Source organism: Anolis sagrei, chromosome 2 (assembly GCF_037176765.1).
Source record: "Anolis sagrei isolate rAnoSag1 chromosome 2, rAnoSag1.mat, whole genome shotgun sequence".
NCBI lineage: Eukaryota > Metazoa > Chordata > Lepidosauria > Squamata > Dactyloidae > Anolis > Anolis sagrei.
Genome location: NC_090022.1, coordinates 93,033,543 through 93,052,228, shown reverse-complemented (window position 1 = coordinate 93,052,228; position 18,686 = coordinate 93,033,543). Strand labels below are relative to the sequence as shown.

General features: G+C 37.7%; 1 protein-coding gene across 2 annotated transcripts in view; it reads right to left on the bottom strand.

Annotated features, from left to right (window-relative positions):
* FSTL4 (follistatin like 4) overlaps positions 1-18,686 on the bottom strand; it is a 550,230-nt gene that overhangs the window by 359,201 nt on the left and 172,343 nt on the right. For both annotated transcript variants that reach the window (XM_060765261.2, XM_060765262.2), the window contains exon 4: positions 2,791-3,039. In XM_060765261.2, the coding sequence (XP_060621244.2) occupies positions 2,791-3,039 (249 nt within the window). The remainder of the gene's footprint in view (positions 1-2,790; positions 3,040-18,686) is intronic.

The following is an 18,686-nucleotide window of genomic DNA, read 5'->3' as shown; positions in this document are numbered from 1 at the left end:
TCACCCCTGCAGTACCTGAGGCTTTGCCAATCCAAGACAGAATCTTGGAGTCCTCGTGGACAAGTTAAATATGAGCCAACAATGCTATGTGGCAGCTTAAAAAGCCAATAAGAGTTTGTCCTGCATAAATAGGAGTATAAAGTCTAGATCCAGGGAAGTCATGCTACCCCTGTATTCTGTCTTGGTCAGACCACACCGGGAATACTGTGTCCAAGTTCTGGGCACTGCGATTTAAGGGAGATTGGACAAGCTGGAATGTGCTCAAAGGAGGGTGACTAAAATGATCAAGGGTCTGGAGAACAAGCCCTATGAGGAGTAGGTTAAAGAGCTGGGCATGTTTAGCCTGCAGAAGAGAAGGCTGAGAGGAGACATGATGGCCATGTATAAATATGTGAGGGGAAGTCACAGGAAAGAGGGAGCATGCTTGTTTTCTGCTGAGACTAGGATGTGGAACAATGGCTTCAAACTACAGGAAGAACTTCCTGACTGTCAGAGCTGTTCAGCAGTGGAACTCTCTGCCCCGGAGTGTGGTGGATGCTCCTTCTTTGTAGGCTTTTAAAAAGAGAGTGGACGACCATCTGTTGGGGGTGCTTTGAATGCGATTTTCCTGCTTCTTGGAAGGGGATTGGACTAGATGGCCCATGAGATCTCTCCCAACTCTATGATTCTATGAATGAAAGCCTTGATTTGGGATAGATTTAAAAGATGGTTTATACATTTATGGAGGATAAGACCTTTTAAACAGGACAACCACACATCTTGGAAGTCTATTATGTCCAGTGTCAGCGACTGGTTAACCAAATAAATTTTAGTTAACCAGTGATTTACTAATTGGCCTGTATACACAACATAACTAGAATTCAAATTTCACAGAAGGCAAGGCAATTAATTCCACATTCAAAACTTGGGAGAAATGTGGAACAAACAAACAAACTAACAATCCTACAAAAATGCTTGCATTAACCCACACCCTGTGCCACACCAGTCACATTAACTTTCCTTCCCAGTACATTTACAGCAAGATCCTATTCCAGGATCAATTATACTTTTGTAATCTCTATTAATATCAATAGTTACATGATTAGCCGATTTCCACGTGAAATTAAATACAATTAAATACGAATTAAATAAGAAGCATGTACATCACGACTACTTTAGGTTATCCCTATTGAATTGAATTATCCATACACATCTGGGCACCTTCCCTACCACTGCAACTTGAGTTTCCACCAAATTTGCTATCAAATTTGCTCGGGTTGAATAGCTTCAGTGAAGTTGCCAACGGTCAGTCTGCTGCCAAGCATCGCATTTCTTTCTCAAGATTCTTTCATGAGCCTAGTATGATAATTTTTTAAAGTTAGGCTTCTCCTGAAGTGGTGTCTGGTTTAAGATCAGCTGCTTAGGTCTACTCTAGAATAGTGGGATCATAGGGAAAATCAAGTATCCCATAAGCTTTTCCCCAAAGGTTTTTTCTTTTAAAAATGGAGAGGGTGGGGACTATGCTGTCTCTTGGGATAAATCTGAAAACTGAAAATGTCAGTAAAACTGGCAATAAAAGACAATGTGTGAAGAGGAATGAGAAATGGAAGGATGTCCTTTATAACACTATGGGACATAACACCACAATAATATGACACTCCCCCCCCCCCCCCCACCCTGAGATAAAGTCCCTAGAATACCATTTTTAAAAATCACTGAGTTTGGTCCCTTTTGTGTATCATTATCACCGTATGAGTTATATTAATCAGAAGCTAGTCTGCTTTTGCAATAAAGTATTATATTGGTTTTTTCTTTTTTTTTCTTTTAGCATTGTTTCTTGTGTGGTAGTTAAACACTTGGATTAAAAATCTTCAAGATTAAAAAAATTGTTATGAAATATTCTGGTCTCATAACCCCCGATGGCGCAGCAGGTAAAATCACTGAGCTACTGAACTTGCTGACCAAAAGGTTGACAGTTCAAATCTGGGGAGCAGGGTGAGCTCCTGCTGTGAGCCCCAACTTCCGCTAACCTAGCAGTTTGAAAACATGCAAATGTGAGTAGATCAATAGGTACCGCTTTGGAGAGAAGGTAGCGGCACTCCATGCAGTCATGCTGGCCACATGGCCTTGGAGGTGTGTATGGACAACGCCGGCTCTTGGGCTTAATAAAGGAGATGAGCACCACCCCCCAGAGTCAGACACAACTAGACTTAATATCAGGGAAAACCTTTACCTTTACTATGACATACTCACACAGTATTTTTCTTCAGAGGCAATGTGACAATATATTTCTGATCTATATGCAATGAAGTTCTAAGAGTAGTCCTACTGAATGCTCTTTCCCAACTATTATCACTATATAGTTCTTCCCCCGATGACTTTGTTCTGTTTTTTCACAGGTCAATGATACAATGCGATTTGCTAGGTACTGAAGTAGCCTTTATAAATTCCCTTGGTCACTCATGAGGAACAACAAGGGAATAATCCTAATGCTAATTCCACCAGATATTTCGATTGCTAATACTATCAGACACTACTATTACTACTAGATCTTAAAATTACCGGAGGTTGTATTAATACTAATACTGAAACATAGTTATATGAGCTAGATAAAGTCCCCTAGAATAAATGAGATTTAAGATGTTCTATGTATGATTTGGTATGGACTCAATTTAATATATGTAAATATATGCATATGGTAGTTTTTAATGAACAGTTGTCCTGTGGATGTAAAATAACATTGAATGTTCATTGTCATACTTCACAATCTGTCAAGGCAAAATAGATGAAATCTTTAGACAGAAGTCCTACCTTTGAAGAAGCAGTCTTTGCTGTGGATGATGTAGATTTTTTTCCTTTCCAAACATGAAGCTCGGTGGAGTTCACAGTGATTTTCATAGAATTTGCCATCAGATCCACACACAGGCATGTAACTGGGCTTACAGTTATCTATGCATCTACATTCAGGTTTATCAGTCTCTTTGTTCACGATGCATTTACTTCCCCGACCACAATACTTCTTTTCACATGATGCATAAAGTCCATCTTGTCCATAAAGTACTGGAAAAGCAGGGGGGAAAAAATCTGATATCAGTTCTAAGCTGAATACTCTGCAGTAGAAAGCTTTCATTTGCATCAACATACTCTTATACCCAACATGCTTTTGCAAAGCTGTGACAGGCAGATGCCATAGAAATTGCAGCACATTCCACCCTGCACCTTCTATATACAAAGTCCCAAAATCAGATAGAACTAGAGAAGGATCCTGCCTGAAACCCTGGAAATGTACTACCAGCTGGTGTACACAACAATAAGGTAGGTGAGCAATTGGTCTTTGAGGGTAAAGGCATGTTCTATTGTATTTTCATAGGGACGATAGATGAACACAAAATTAGAGTATATCATGAGACAGGATTGTCTTTAATGCCATCTTTGATTTTCTAAAATAGAGGTCGGATCTCTGTCTTATGACAAAGGTGGAGAGAGAGAGAGAAAGAGAGAGAAATCATCTGATTTCTCACTGATGTTAATTTATACTTATGGTTTTTTGTTGTTGTTCAGATTCCACTTTAGTCGTTCAGAAAAAAATTATTTCACTTTGGACTACTTCATAAATCCATATGTTCATGCCCTTAATTGACTAGCACTGAAAATCAATACATGTTCATTGTTGTTGTGTATTCATTAAGTTGCTTCCGACTCATCATAACCTCATGGACCAGCCTACGCCAGAGCTCCCTGTCAGCTGTGGCTACTCCCAGTTGCTTCAAAATCAAGCCAGTCACTTCAAGGATACCATCCATCCATCTATCTTGCCCTTGGTCTGCCCCTCTTCTTTTTTCCTTCCATTTTCCCCAGCATAATTGTCTTCTCCAAGCTTTCCTGTCTTCTCATTATGTGTTTTTTTTTTTTTGGTCAGAATTAGTTACCATAGGAATATATTATGCATACTGGACTGCAGGCAAATAGCTATATGGGTAGGGTCTAAAAGATTTGTTTCAATCTTTTAAAGATGGAAACTATTAAATTTGAGAATAGTTCATTTTTCCTCACCATATTTAATGAACTTTTGGTGATTTTCATGAACATGACTTATGTCAGAGAAATAGCTATAGACAGGAAGCCTGGAAAATTTCAGAAGAACAGGTGCAAGATTTAAATTGTGCCATAGAAGGGCAAAGATCTTGAGTAGTTTGCTACTAACCCCCTCCCTTCCCAAAAAAAGAAATCTCACAAAAACATGTTTTTAAACATTTGCATGTTTGGAATTTGAATTTGTTCTCCTCTGATCTCTAGGAAGGTTGATTCACCTTTTGCATGCATCATAGTGTCTCACTGGACTGGTTGAAGTTAAAAAAATGCCAAATACCCAACTTGTGGCCAGTTCTGGTTCTTTTCTTTCTCTTCATTTGTTTTCAATTGGCAGACTGTGTAATCCCATAGGGTTTCAGGGAATAAAATCATTCCCTAGATAACCAACCTTGCCATATACAGAATCTGTTTTTGACACACACTGTCTAAATCTTCAGAAGTGTAGATATTTGGCTGTTGTGGCCTTTGGAGGATGTGTATATCAGTTTGGACATTTCTTAAATTCATCTGAGTACATCCAGTTTAGTTCAGGACCTGGGATTTGTCTGAATTTAAATTGTTTTTGTTTCACCTGTATGGACAGAACAAACTCAAGAAGACTTGATGACACTGAAATTCTAGTAATGTAAATTTTAGTCTCCAGTAATGAGGCACCTGTTTTTACAGGGAATTCAAAACATAAAGCCATTAGCAAAAATGTACGCAGAAGACAATTTCCTAAAGATGATTCTGTACCAAAATGAATATAGTAATTAGCATTATACTCAATTATCTAAGTTTCTCAAAATTAGAAAATTACTGTGGAGCAATAATTGTATTAAGCATATTGTAGAGTATTACAAAAAAATTGCAAAAGAAATAATAAAAGCAGAAAAGGTTGATTTGAAATGTACTTCAGGCTTTTTATCCTGATGCTGTTTTTGCTGTTTTATTATATCTGCTGAAATATAATAAAGCAGTGTAGAAAACAGGCGCTCCAAACACCTGCAGCCCAAATTAAGGGGTATCATTCAATGACATCAGATGGAAAAAATGGGGGGACGGGACCCATTTCTTTTTCATGCTATTATAGTTAAACTTTTATTTCCATCATTGTGGGTTCAAAGGAAAAGAATCTTTTGCTGGAGGATTAACTGCCTTACTCAATAGCTCATTAAAATTCCACCAACCTTGGCAGGCTGAAAAATATTGACATTTTTCTTCAATCATAATAAACTAGAAGGTCAAAGTGTTTCCAAGAGGCATAAAAATTACAATCCCTAAGTGGCATATCTGAATATCCTATATCCGGTTTACTAATTGTTCAGTGTGTCCCTCTGACAATATCCATGGGAATGCTAATAGTGTGACCCCTGTATAGCCTGACTGCCAAGGTCACTAACAATTACAGTTTATACTGCATTTTTGTAAAAACATACTGTCCCAGCATGTTGAAACGCAGAAGCCCTGTGGAAGAAAATCTGCACAACTATAGCCATCTGCTTCATTGTTTGTTAAGAAAAAGCTCTCTTCTGGAGATTTAGACTCTTTTTTAAAAGCCAGTGTAACCACTCAAGCTTGTTTTTGCCAGAGATGTGAAGAAGTCCAGACTTCTTGTTCTCAGACTGTCTCAAGAAGGTATAGCCAACCTTCATGAGAGTTCTTGCCCTAAGCACACAAATGGGAAAAACACTCCCTTCTCATTAAGGTTTCCATAATTTTAGCAAAAAATGTGTCAGCACAAAACTGCAATCTTCTATCTTTGTGAAACAAAAAACAGACACATGACAAGCACAGAAAGAGACTGGTAGGTTCACCCACAAAACACAGCCAAATCATCTAATGCTTCTAATATCCATAAAGGCAGCTGCTACCGCAAAATCATTTGGGATGCATTCTAATACTAGTCCCAACTTTACTAATTGCTTTCTTGAGGGAACCAACAAGTACTGAGAGAAGGTATTCAAAAAACAGCACAGTTGTCAAAGATGATTTGTAATACAGGATTTCTTCTGCATAAAATGTGTATGTAGTTCTTGTTTAGCATAGAAAATAGAGTTTTCTGCATGTAAATCTTGTGTCCTGAGAAAACGTCATTTTCTGCACCAAACATGTTGTAGATATGAGACTTACTCTGTTCAAAATCCACATGCTGTATTTTTGTGCAGAAAACAGTACAGGTAATTTTATTTTTGCAAATTTTGCATATAATAAATCTATAACATTATTCTTTTGAATCTAGAATTCTTCCTGTCAAGGTTTCGTAATGTTCAAAAATATTTTTCAACCTTTTTTTCCAAATATTTTGAAAAGTGTTTTTTTTTTATAAATAATTTTTATTGAAATTTTTGCATAAATACAGCAATTGGGGTAGGATAGGATAGGGTAGGGTAGGTAGGGGTAGCGTAGGGGTAAGGTAGGTAAGTGGATAGGCAAGTGAAACACTGTGATGGGGGTGGGGGTTAAAGGTGATGCGAGGTTGTGGAGGAGGGGGGGAGGGGGGGTCTGCGGTAGCTTCCCGTCAGTCTTCTGGAAATCTTCATCTCCCGTTGTTTCTGTGTTTCAAAGCCGACGAAGATTTTGTGGTCTTTTTCTTCAGATGCTAGACAGATCTATCTGTAAAGGGAGCTCTTTAGTTTTTATATATTCTCTAAATCCCGACCAATTTGTACATTTATTTGTTCCTTTTAGTCTCTGCGAGAGGGCATCCATTTGGATTATATCTAATACTTTCAAGCACCATTCTTCCAGACTTGGAATTACGTTTAGTTTCCAGACTTTGGCAAGGAGCATTCTTGCTGCTGTACTTAGCAGAAAGAGTATTTTTTCTTGGTTCTTATCTAATTTTATATTTGTGATTCCTAATAGGTATATTTCTGGTGCTTGGGGGAAGCTGGATTTTATAATTTTTTGCGTGGCTTTGTGTATCTCTTTCCAATATTTTTTAACTAACTTGCAGGACCACCATTGATGGAAGAACGTTCCTTTTTCCTTTCCGCATTTCCAGCATCGGTTTGAGCCATGTTTATTAAATTTTGAATTTTTTTCTGGTGTAAAATACCAGCGGAAGACCATTTTATACCAGTTCTCCCTTAGATCGCTGGCTTCTGTATATTTTATCTTTGTCCTCCAAATCTCTTCCCATTGTTTCATTAATATACTGTGCCCTAAGTCTTTTGCCCAAATCACCTGACAATTTTAATCTGTTCTTCTTCGGTGGCCCAAGCAAGTAGTTGCTGGTAAATAATTTTAATTAATTTCCTTTTCTTTTACATTACTAAATCCCATATTCCATGTTCTTCGTTGAATCCCTGTGTCATATCCTCCTTATATTCTTGATGAATTTGATGATAATTTAGCCATGTGATTTTCCTATTTATTTGTTTTACCTCATCTATTGATTTTAATATTAAATTCCCATTTACTTCGTCCTTTTTTAGTAGCTGCTTATACGTTAACCAATTCTTTTCTTCTAATTCTCTTTTATGTTTGGCTTCTATTGGGGAGACCCATAACGGTGTTCTTGTGAATAATCTGGGTTTGTATTTTTCCCATGTTTTTATTAGGGCCGCTCTTATATAGTGATCACTGAAGGCTTTTTCCACCTTTGTCTTTTGATACCATAGGTATCCGTGCCACCCGACCCTTAACTCATGTCCTTCCAGCGCTAATAATGGTTTGTTCTGTAATATGGCCCATTCCTTTATTGCTACCAGATTACATGCCTCGTAATAGGCCCTGAAATCTGGCAGCCCTAGGCCTCCTCTCTTCTTTTCATCCGTTAGGATTTTCAGGCTTATTCTAGGTTTACGGTCCTTCCATATAAATTTAGTCACATCAGAGTTCCATTTTTTGAATAGATGGTTATTTCTCAGTATCGGCAGGGTTTGAAATAAAAACAAGAGTTGAGGCAGTACCGTCATTTTGATTATTGCAATTCTACCTAGTAATGAGATGTTCTGGTATTTCCATCTATTTAGGTCCTTTTGTATTTTTCCCCATAATAATTCATAGTTATTTTTTACTAGATTTATATTGCTATTTGAGATATTTACCCCGAGGTATCTGACTTTATTTTCAATTTTTATTTCTGAGATTTCTTGCAATTTGGATTTTGCCTTTTGATCCATATTTTTTACCAGTAATTTTGTTTTCTGTTTGTTTAATTTAAATCCTGCTACATTACCAAAGTTTTCTATCTTCTTTAGCCAATATTTAATGTTATTGATTGGATCTTCCATTATACACACCACATCGTCCGCGTAAACTCTTAATTTAAATTGATACTTTCCAATTTTCATTCCTTTTAATGTTTGGTCCTCATTTATAGTCCTTATCAATGTCTCCATTACTAAAATAAATAGTAAGGGGGACAGGGGGCATCCCTGGCGAGTGCCTTGTGTAATACTTATGGTTTCTTTTGTCTCTTCCCCATTTATTATAAGAGTGGCCTCTTGATTTGAGTATATGGCCTCTACCGCATTTATAAAATGAAATCCCATGTCTAATTCTTTTATTAACAATTTTAAATAATTCCAATTAATTCGGTCGAAGGCATTTTCCACATCAATAAATATGAGGGCCAATTGTTTTTCGTTGTGTTTTTCGTAATATTCTATTGTATCAATAATAATTCTAATATTATCTTTTATTTGTCTATTTTGGAGAAAGCCTACTTGATCTGTTGAAATCCAATTTTTAAAAAAGATTTTTAACCTTTCTGCCATAATTATCACGAATATTTTGTAATCAGTGTTTAGCAGCGATATGGGTCTATAATTTTTAACTTCTAATGGGTCTGAGCCTTCTTTGTGTATCAGGACAATGTTAGTTTTTTCCCATGATTTTGGTATTAATTTTTTTTCTAAAATAATGTTTAGGATGTCTTTTAGGAGTTGGCCTAATTCATCTTTGAACACTTTGTAAAAGATGGCAGTATAGCCATCTGGCCCCGGGGATTTGTTTGGTTTTAATTTATGGATGGCTCCATCAATTTCACATGATGTAATTGGGCCATTCAAAATTTCCCTTTGTACCTCTGTTAACTGAGGTATTTTTAGATTTTCTAGATAGCTTGAGATCCTTTCCAATGGGATATTTGTTTTTTTATATAACTCCTTATAGAATTGAATGAATTGGTCTGCTATGTCCTGACCTTCCGTGTACAGTTTCTCTTGTGTTTTTATTTTTGTGATTATCTGTTTTTGTTTGCGTTTCTTAATTTTATTGGCTAGCCATTTCCCAATTTTATTGGCATTTTGAAAGTAGTTCACTCTGGTGAATTTCATTTGTTTCTCTATAAATTCCGTTTGCAATAGTTCTATTTGCTTTCTAAGTACTTTGGAGGTGTATCTTAGATTCTTATCTTTTGGTTTTCCCTTTAATAATTCTTCATTTTTATTTAATTTTGCCATTATATCTTCTAATTCTTTTTTCCTAATCTTTTTTCTGATGGCATCTTGTTATATTAGGTAGCCTCTCATAACTACTTTCATCGCTTCCCATTGAATTATTTTTGAGGTTCCTCCCCCTTTATTTAAGTCTAGGTATTCTACTAGTAATTTCTTGTTTCTTTCGATATCCGCTTCCTTCCTTAGTAAATTTTCATTTAATTTCCATCGATATGGAATGTCATCACCTTTTATATTTTGAAAAGTTTTTGAATCCCTAGTCTCTGCTAGAACAGATTCACTGAATTAAGTTTGGAATGGCAGCTCCTTTGACTGATGGGGTGTTAAATAAGTTTTGGGTTTCCTTTGAAATTTTAAAAAGAGCTATCCAAGATGCTGATCTTTTATTAGTTGCAGTCACTTGAACTGCGGATATTGTTATCACAGAGAAAATTAAGGCTCCATCTACACTGTAAAGTTTCAGACTGATATTGAAAAATAGTGGTTTCACTATTTATTTATTTATTTATTTATTTACTGTATTTGTATACCGCCCCTCTCAACCCTCAGGCAACTCAAGGGGACATCAACTATGCAGATGATTACATAGGAAATCTTGGAATCAGTTCGAAGCCTAGATGGTGATTACACAGACCACAGAACACTGATGTGCATTTTCTTTTCTGCACTTCCATGGGTGTTTGTTGTCTATCACTGCAATTTGAAGTTAGCTCTGAACTGCAGTAAATGTCAATATAGATGGGGTCTTAGCTTCTAGCCTAAATATGTCCCTGTACAGGAACCTTTTCTATCTAGCAATACGCATATGAATGAACTATGCCTTTCACCACAAATGAGAAAATCAAAACACCAACTGTATCAAAGATGACAGATAAATGAATACCAGTGGGTTGCTGTGAGTTTTCCAGGCTGTATGGCCATGTTCCAAAAGCATTCTCTCTTGATGTTTCACCCACATCTATGGCAGGCATCCTCACAACCTCTCAGGATGCCTGCCATAGATGTGACATAGATGTGGGTAAAACATCAGGAGAGAATGCTTCTGGAACATGGCCATACAGTCTGGAAAACTCACAGCAACCCAGTGATTCTGGCCATCAAAGCCTTTGACAACAAAATGAACACCAGGTTGGGCTGAAACAATACCTATGATCTCATTTGAGGATAAGGGAATAGAAAGCCCACTGCCTCTTCTTATGCCTGATCACTTTCATGTAAGAAATGACTAAATGGAGCTAGGTGACCTTGCCTTTAAGATCTGCTGGGCTCTGTTCTCTCTCTTTCAGTATTTCTCTCTGCAATGACTTCAACCATTGGAGATTGCTAGGTGACTGCTTATTCACAAAATACTGTAACAACGAGACAGGGGTCTACTGTGGAAGACTCAGCTAGCCACATTACTTGGGGGCACTTTCAACCTTTGCTATTCTGAATTATTTGACAAGGACGGACTAGAGAAGATTATTAGACTTCTATAAATTAACATTTCCACAGACCTTTCAAGAGCCGAAGCAGCTCAGAAGAATTATCAGTCAGTTTTCAGTTCAGGCAAGAACAACAATAGAGAGGTTTGAAATCAAAGTGAGCCAAAATTAGAAAAGTCCCATGACACTTCACTTTCAAAACTGCAGCCATTTCTCCCATTAATATAAATTGATAATCTTTCTTGCACAATATTATCTTTCCAAAGTATAGAAATATTACTTTCTGGATTACCTCTCCCCAAATTCCTCAGCAAGTTCAGAGAATAATGCCTAGGAAATTTGGAGACCACAAAAAGTAGTATTTCCATGCTCAAGTTTGCTGAATGCTGAAAGGAGTAATGTATACAAATCTCATAACATTGAGGTCCAAATCGATGTGGCGGCGGCGGGGGGGGGGGGATTGTTCTCCATGCCCTACATCACCCACTGCACCCCTTACCCCATCCCACAATGGGTGGGAGAAGCATTGCCATTCTTCTCTATGGAACATGGGAAGTCTACTGTGTTTCCAGGAAGGATCCTAGCATCTCCTCTACGGAGCCCTGTCAGAAGTTTCCGTAAATCATCTGATGGTGTCCAGCAGTCTCCATGGAGGACGCATCCTCCATCCTCCACAGAGAGCAGTGTGCTACAATGTGAAAAGTACTCCATGTAATGTACAACTATTGAAAAACAATTATTATAGAAAATGGGCAGAAATAAAAAGTTAAAAATATGGGAATCAGCAAACCTCTCATTACTAGGAAGAATTGCTTCAGTCAAAATGAATATCCTACCAGAAGTACTCTATATATTTCAGACACTTTCAATAATGACAAAAATGGCATTCCAAAAGTGGAACCAAGATATAAGAAAATTTATTTGGGTGGGGAAAAAGCCAAAAATAAAATTTGAAATTTTAACAGACGATAGAAAAAGGGATGGGTTAGGACTTCCGGACATCCAGTTATATTGTGACGAAGCGGCCCTAAGTTGGATAAGGGACTGGGTTACTCTAAAAAGAAAAAAAATGCTAGCATTAGAAGGCCAAGACCTATGGAAATGTTGGCATAGTTATCTACACCAAGGGAAAGCTAAGCTGTGAAAAAAATGATTTGATAAGAGCAGCCTTAATTCAAACGTGGGAAAAATATAAAAAAGGATTGTACACCAAAGTACCATTATGGTTCTCCCCAAATGAGGCAAATCATATGAGGGATCTCCCAAGCGAAAAATGGCTAACTTACAGGCAACTGCTCAAAATCCACAACCTAGGAGTAGTATTGAAGACCCAAGAAAAAATAAAATCAATAGACCCGACCATCAACTGGCTCCAGTACTGGCAAATCAAAGAGTGTTACAAGGAAGATAGTAAGAAATAGAATAGACGTTCTGGGACCAAATACTAAAGAGTGAGTCAAAACTAATAAAAAAGATCTATAAAAAACCCTACTGTTATGGGCAACAAAAGAACAAGTGAAAGAAGTGATGATCAAATGGGCAAAGGAGATAAGACACACGATAAGTATGAGAGAATGGGAGGAAATGTGGATTAAGAAGCTAAAATACACATATTCAACAGAAATTAAAAAAACTGGTATAAAACGTTTTACATGTGGTATCTAACACCGGAACAACTGGCAAAATATAGCAAAGGAGGAAAGGATGAGAAATGCTGGAAATGTAGAAAAAATAAAGGAAATGTTAGGCACATGTGGTAGAAGTGTAAGGAAATTAAAAGGTATTGGCACCAAGTTTATAAAAAAAATATAGAATCAATCCTTCAGCTGAAATTTGAGTTCACACCCAAATACTTCCTCTTAGGAATGACAGACTTTGAGATGGAGAAAAATACAAACAAGATCTTCCTTTATCTAGTAACGGCAGCAAGGATTAACCTGGCCCAATTATGGAAAACACACGAAACACCCACCATAGAAAGATGGATTTTAAAAGTAATGGATATCATGAATATGGATCTGCTTACACAAAGATTAGCACAGAATGATACAACCACTAAGAACAGACTGGGGAAAGTTCAGGGAATTCTTAAATAGAGAAAAGATAAAGACATATGTAAAAATGACTTAAAAGAAAGGTAAAACCCAAATTCATTTTTTAAAAAACGCTGTGAAGAGAATAAAATATTAAATCAAAAAAAAAAAAAGACTCCCCAGCTGGAAGAGACCTGGAAGTACAACTATATACTTCTGCTTTTCTTTTTTTATATCTTTTCTTGTATATGTTTTTTTGTCTTTTTTAATTTCTTTTCTACTTATTTCATTTTCTCACTTTCCTAATTACATTGTTCACTCACTATTTTTTTTGTAAACAAATACTCTATACCTGGTTTTTGTTTGTTTTCTGGAATTTTTTATTCTCAATAAAAACAATTATTAAAAAGTACTCTATGTGATGAGGTGGTTATAATAATAATAAAACTTTATTTATATCCCGCTCCATCTTCCAACAAGGAAGTTGGAGCAGCTTACAGTCATAAAAACATAGTCAATAACATAAAACAAAATAAGTAACTTATCAAATTTAAAACAATCACAAAATTACACAATACAACCAATGCATCAATAGGCAATTTTTATATAAAACAATCTGAACAACATTTAGGGTTCAAACCATTGCACTAATAAAGATAGTGGTTATTAAGACTTTTTACATTTTGCCATTGTCAAAGGCCTGTTTGAAAAGCAGAGTTTTCAGTTCCTTCCTAAAGGACATGAGTGTGGGTACTTGCCTAATCTCTCTGGGGAAGGCATTCCAAATCCGGGTTGCCACTACTGAGAGGGCCCTCTCCCTTGTCCCAGAGGTGGGGCTGTGAGAAGGGCCTCCCTGGTGAACTTTAAGGCCCCTAATAGGTTCATAGGGGAAGATGCGGCTACGTAAATAGACTGAATCTGAACTGTGTAGGGTTTTGCAGGTAATAAGCTGCATTTTGAATTGGGTCTGGAAGCATATAGGCAGACAGTGGTAGAGGGTGGTACACTCTCTATAGCTCACTTCTGTCAGCAGTCTGGCTGCAGATCTTTGTACTAACTGAAGCATCTGTGCCGTCTTCAGAGGCAGCCCTACACAGAGTGCATTGCAGTAATTCATACGCGATGTAACTAAAGCATGGACTACTGTGACCAGATCCTTATAGAACAAAGAGAACACAGCCTTACCTGCTGTCCATTTATCATCATCAAGACACAAACAGAATCCCTGTTCTGTCCCGGCCATTCACCCTTAAATAGACATATTTAAAGGAAGTTGACTGTGGGATGGGATACATGGCTAGGTGGATGGAATCTCGATAGACACTGCAACTCCTCCTCCCAGTCGATTGGTGTAATTACTTGGGATCAGATGTATTCATTGGTGAACTGCTTCAGGAAAATCAAGAATTATGCCAGTCCATAACTATTTGCAGGAACTCTATTTCATTTATCAGTGTTGTTGGGAATATTCACTGTACAATCTTTTATATAAAGTACAAACTAAGTCTGTCATAGTTACATTTAGTCAGGATATTAATGAACATGTAAGTAATTGATGTGGGCTAAACATTCTAAATAACCTAAAGTCAGCAGCTCTCATCTACTCTTGGAAGTTAAGCAGGGTCAATCCTTGTTAGTGCTTGGATAGGAAACCATCAAGCAAGACAAGGTGCAATAGGAGGGAAATGGCAAAACCACCTCTGAATATAAGTCAGCAGGTGATTTCAAGGCACAACACACACACACACACACAGACAGATCAAGGTTCCCATCACAATGAGACATCAAACTATTTAAGAAAGCCTGTCACTCAGAGGGTAGCTAGCATGACTGATGCTGTTGTTTCCCTGAAATTCATTCATTTGTTAAGTTGATTATTTATTATTGCCAATATTTAAAATAATATCGTCCAGTTTCCAGTAGTATGCATATTTACATTAGGATAATCTAGCATGCCTTCATTTGGTCTACTTTTTAGGAAATCTGAACATTCTGACCTTCCTCTTAATTGATGTTTTTCCAGACACCTGCCACCACCAAAATAGGCATGCTCCCTTTCCAGAACACTCCTCGGGACATATCCCTTGCCTTCTACTCATGATAGTGGGAACTAAGGAAGCTACTTATGCTTTCGCCAAAAAAGTGGGCATGAAATTGTCTGCCATCAATAGGTGATACTTATAGATAAAACTCTGGAGATACATGTGCTCAGTCTTGGTAACTCTAGGGCTTCTGCTCTCTCTTCATATGGCTCTTCATCTTAAAACCAAAGTTGGATAGTCTTTCAAAGGAAATATGCCTTCAAAGGACTGTCCTTTGTAAAACAGGATGAACATATGGCTACCCGAATGAGAAAGCAGCCTGTTGTGTGTTGTCTGAAAGCCTAAAGCTATCTTTGTTCTCAATTTTCAACAAAATATGGATCTGTAGAATCTTGGCAAATAAAACATCTATGTAGAGACACTATTTTGGAACCAATGGCTTTTACACATTTGCAGTAAGGAAGTCATACTACAAAGAACAACCTTATAAGAGGATTTTAAAAAGCATTCTTAATTAATAAATACATGAGTAATAGCTCCATACTAAACTTTTGACCTCCGTCATCTGGTAAATAAAAGTAGAATAAACCCAAAGGGCTGCTTGTTATGTGATTCCTACTTTCAATGTAACATCTCCATTTAAAGTCATATAGCTGAATACTTAGAAGGAAATGCCTGAGGCCCATCAAGCAAAGTATAAGAAAGATTCAGCTTCTGAGACAATGACAAAATCCTGAATATAGTTCACTAATTAAACCAGCCACTTGTCAATGTATCTCTCATGTTATTAAAGCTGGATGAATTCCCCACTCTAGCAAAGATTATTTTAAAAAACAGTAATGGAAAAGGTAATCAAGTGAAACTACTAGCTAACTGCTTGGAGGATTTATGAGCTCACTACACTGCATGAAAAAGATATAATTTGTTCAATTTATTAGTCATAAAGAAGTAATTTACTTAGGTTAAAAACTGATCATCTTACAAAACAAGCCACTTTTTAGCACTAATTAAATTTACCAAATATGGCCCAAGACTGGAAGTATTGTATTATATTACAGAAGTCTATTTGTCTCTTTCACTCACAGCTACTTGATACTGTTTCTCACTTAAAATAAGAGAGATGTAGAGCTTATCTCAAGAAAACCTGTGAAGACGACTGTTGCTCTGATGTAAGATATTCAATGTGAGCATATGAAGCCCATGATAAGCCTATGTATTCCAGAGAGAATGCTAATAAATAACTACAATTAATTTTTAGCCAAAAAAATCCCATTGTTAAATACCAGGGTAGTTGTAGGGAAAAGGATAACCATCTAGGATTTTATTCTCAATGAAGATGACTGATGGTGGTGGTGGTGGTGGTGGAGACTTGGCCAAGGAAAGAGGAAAGACTTTCCCAGCTTGATCTACTAGGATACTGTACGCAAGAGACAGGCATGTAGCTGGGGGGGGGGGGGCTTAAGGGGCTTCAGCCCCCCCCCCCAAATTCTCATGGTGGTCCACGAGAAGGCCTTACTGGTGCATTATTTAAACTGTTACGTTTATTCATATCATGATCTGTTCACCATACTCAATATATCCCATATGCATGGGGGTATTTGGGTAACGATACAAAAGGTTTGCTCGGGTAGACCCTCTTTCGCTCAGACTCAGCCCCCCCCCATCAAACTCAGCCCCCCCCCCTGAATCAAACTCAGCCCCCTCCCCCCGAATCAAAATCCTGGCTACGGGCCTGGCAAGAGCTGTAGAACAGGAGGGTGAAGTAGTACAAATCTATACAATCTGATCTCATTAAAAGATGTTCCACTTACAACAGGTCCTCATTCTTTCTATGTTTAGGTAAAGTATTGAGGATAAGGAAGAAGGAACATACATTTCTGCTGAGGCAGGGTTGAAGAATGAAATGGCACTAGCAATTCAGTTTTTAATAATGAACTCATTCTTATCTCCATATTTTATTTTTTGTGGAGTTTGAAAGCAAGTATTACAGGGCTTGAAAATTAGAACCAGGAGTCCTGTGATGAGAGTGACACAGTTCACTAAGAATTCATTTGCCATAGGTATGACCTGTGGAAGTCAATCAATTTCTTAGTAGTGTGGGTGTGTCCCTAGACATAAAAATGATGGTATGTTATTGAAATTCAATAGATTATGGAATCCATAGATTATATATCAAGACCATCAAAATGCAATCAAACATGCATTATATATGAATTTCCTGCAAATAATACAGGCAGTCCTCTAGTTACAAACAAGATAAATTCTGTAGGTTTTTCTCAAGATGAATTTGTTTGTAAGTTGGAGTAGGTACATTTTTAAATGTAACTTCAGCCAATGATTCATGGCCTGAATCATTGGGTTGCTGTAAGTTTTTCAGGCTGTATACATATCAGGCTGTATACATATCAAGGCATGATCATCAAGTTTGCAGACGACACCAAATTGGGAGGGATAGCCAATAGTCCAGAGGACAGGAGCAGAATTCAAAACGATCTTGACAGATTAGAGAGATGGGCCAAAACTAACAAAATGAAGTTCAACAGTGACAAATGCAAGATACTCCACTTTGGCAGAAAAAATGAAATGCAAAGATACAGAATGGGGGACGCCTGGCTCGAGAGCAGTACGTGTGAAAAAGATCTTGGAGTCCTCGTGGACAACAAGTTAAACATGAGCCAACAATGTGATGTGGCGGCAAAAAAGGCCAATGGGATTTTGGCCTACATCAATAGGAGCATAGTGTCTAGATCTAAGGAAGTAATGCTACCCCTCTATTCTGCTTTGGTTAGACCACATCTGGAATATTGTGTCCAATTCTGGGCACCACAATTCAAGAGAGATATTGACAAGCTGGAATGTGTCCAGAGGAGGGCGACTAAAATGATCAAGGGTCTGGAGAACAAGCCCTATGAGGAGCGGCTTAGGGAACTGGGCATGTTTAGCCTGAAGAAGAGAAGGCTGAGAGGAGATATGATAGCCATGTATAAATATGTGAGAGGAAGCCACAGGGAGGAGGGAGCAAGCTTGTTTTCTGCTTCCTTGGAGACTAGGACGCGGAACAATGGCTTCAAACTACAAGAGAGGAGATTCCATCTGAACATTAGGAAGAACTTCCTGACTGTGAGAGCCGTTCAGCAGTGGAACTCTCTGCCCCGGAGTGTGGTGGAGGCTCCTTCTTTGGAAGCTTTTAAGCAGAGGCTGGATGGCCATTTGTCAGGGGTGATTTGAATGCAATATTCCTGCTTCTTGGCAGGGGGTTGGACTGGATGGCCCATGAGGTCTCTTCCAACTCTTTGATTCTATGATTCTATGATTCTATGATTTAGCTGGAGTTATACATTAAAGTGTGTGTGTGTGTGTGTAGATAGATAGATAGAGAGATAGTAGGGGTGTGCAATTTGGTTAAACCCCATGCTGTTTTTGGTGTCTGGATTTTGGTGCCCTGATCCATTTTTTTGGGAGACTCCTGAATTCAGGCAGGCAAATTTCAGTTTTTTGATCTGGTAGCCAAAAGATCTATTTTCACTTAGGAAAGATCCAGTCCATTGGCAGCAATGGGGGGAATTCTTAGGCTTCCCTTTTTAGGGCATCAGTCTTAAGAAAACACCTTTTCTGGGGTCCTTTCCTCTAGACTTGGGTTAAGGCATCATACTTAAGAAACCACTTTTTCTAGGTTCCCTTACTCTAATATTCTTCACCTAGACCTGGGTTAAGGCTCCAGACTTA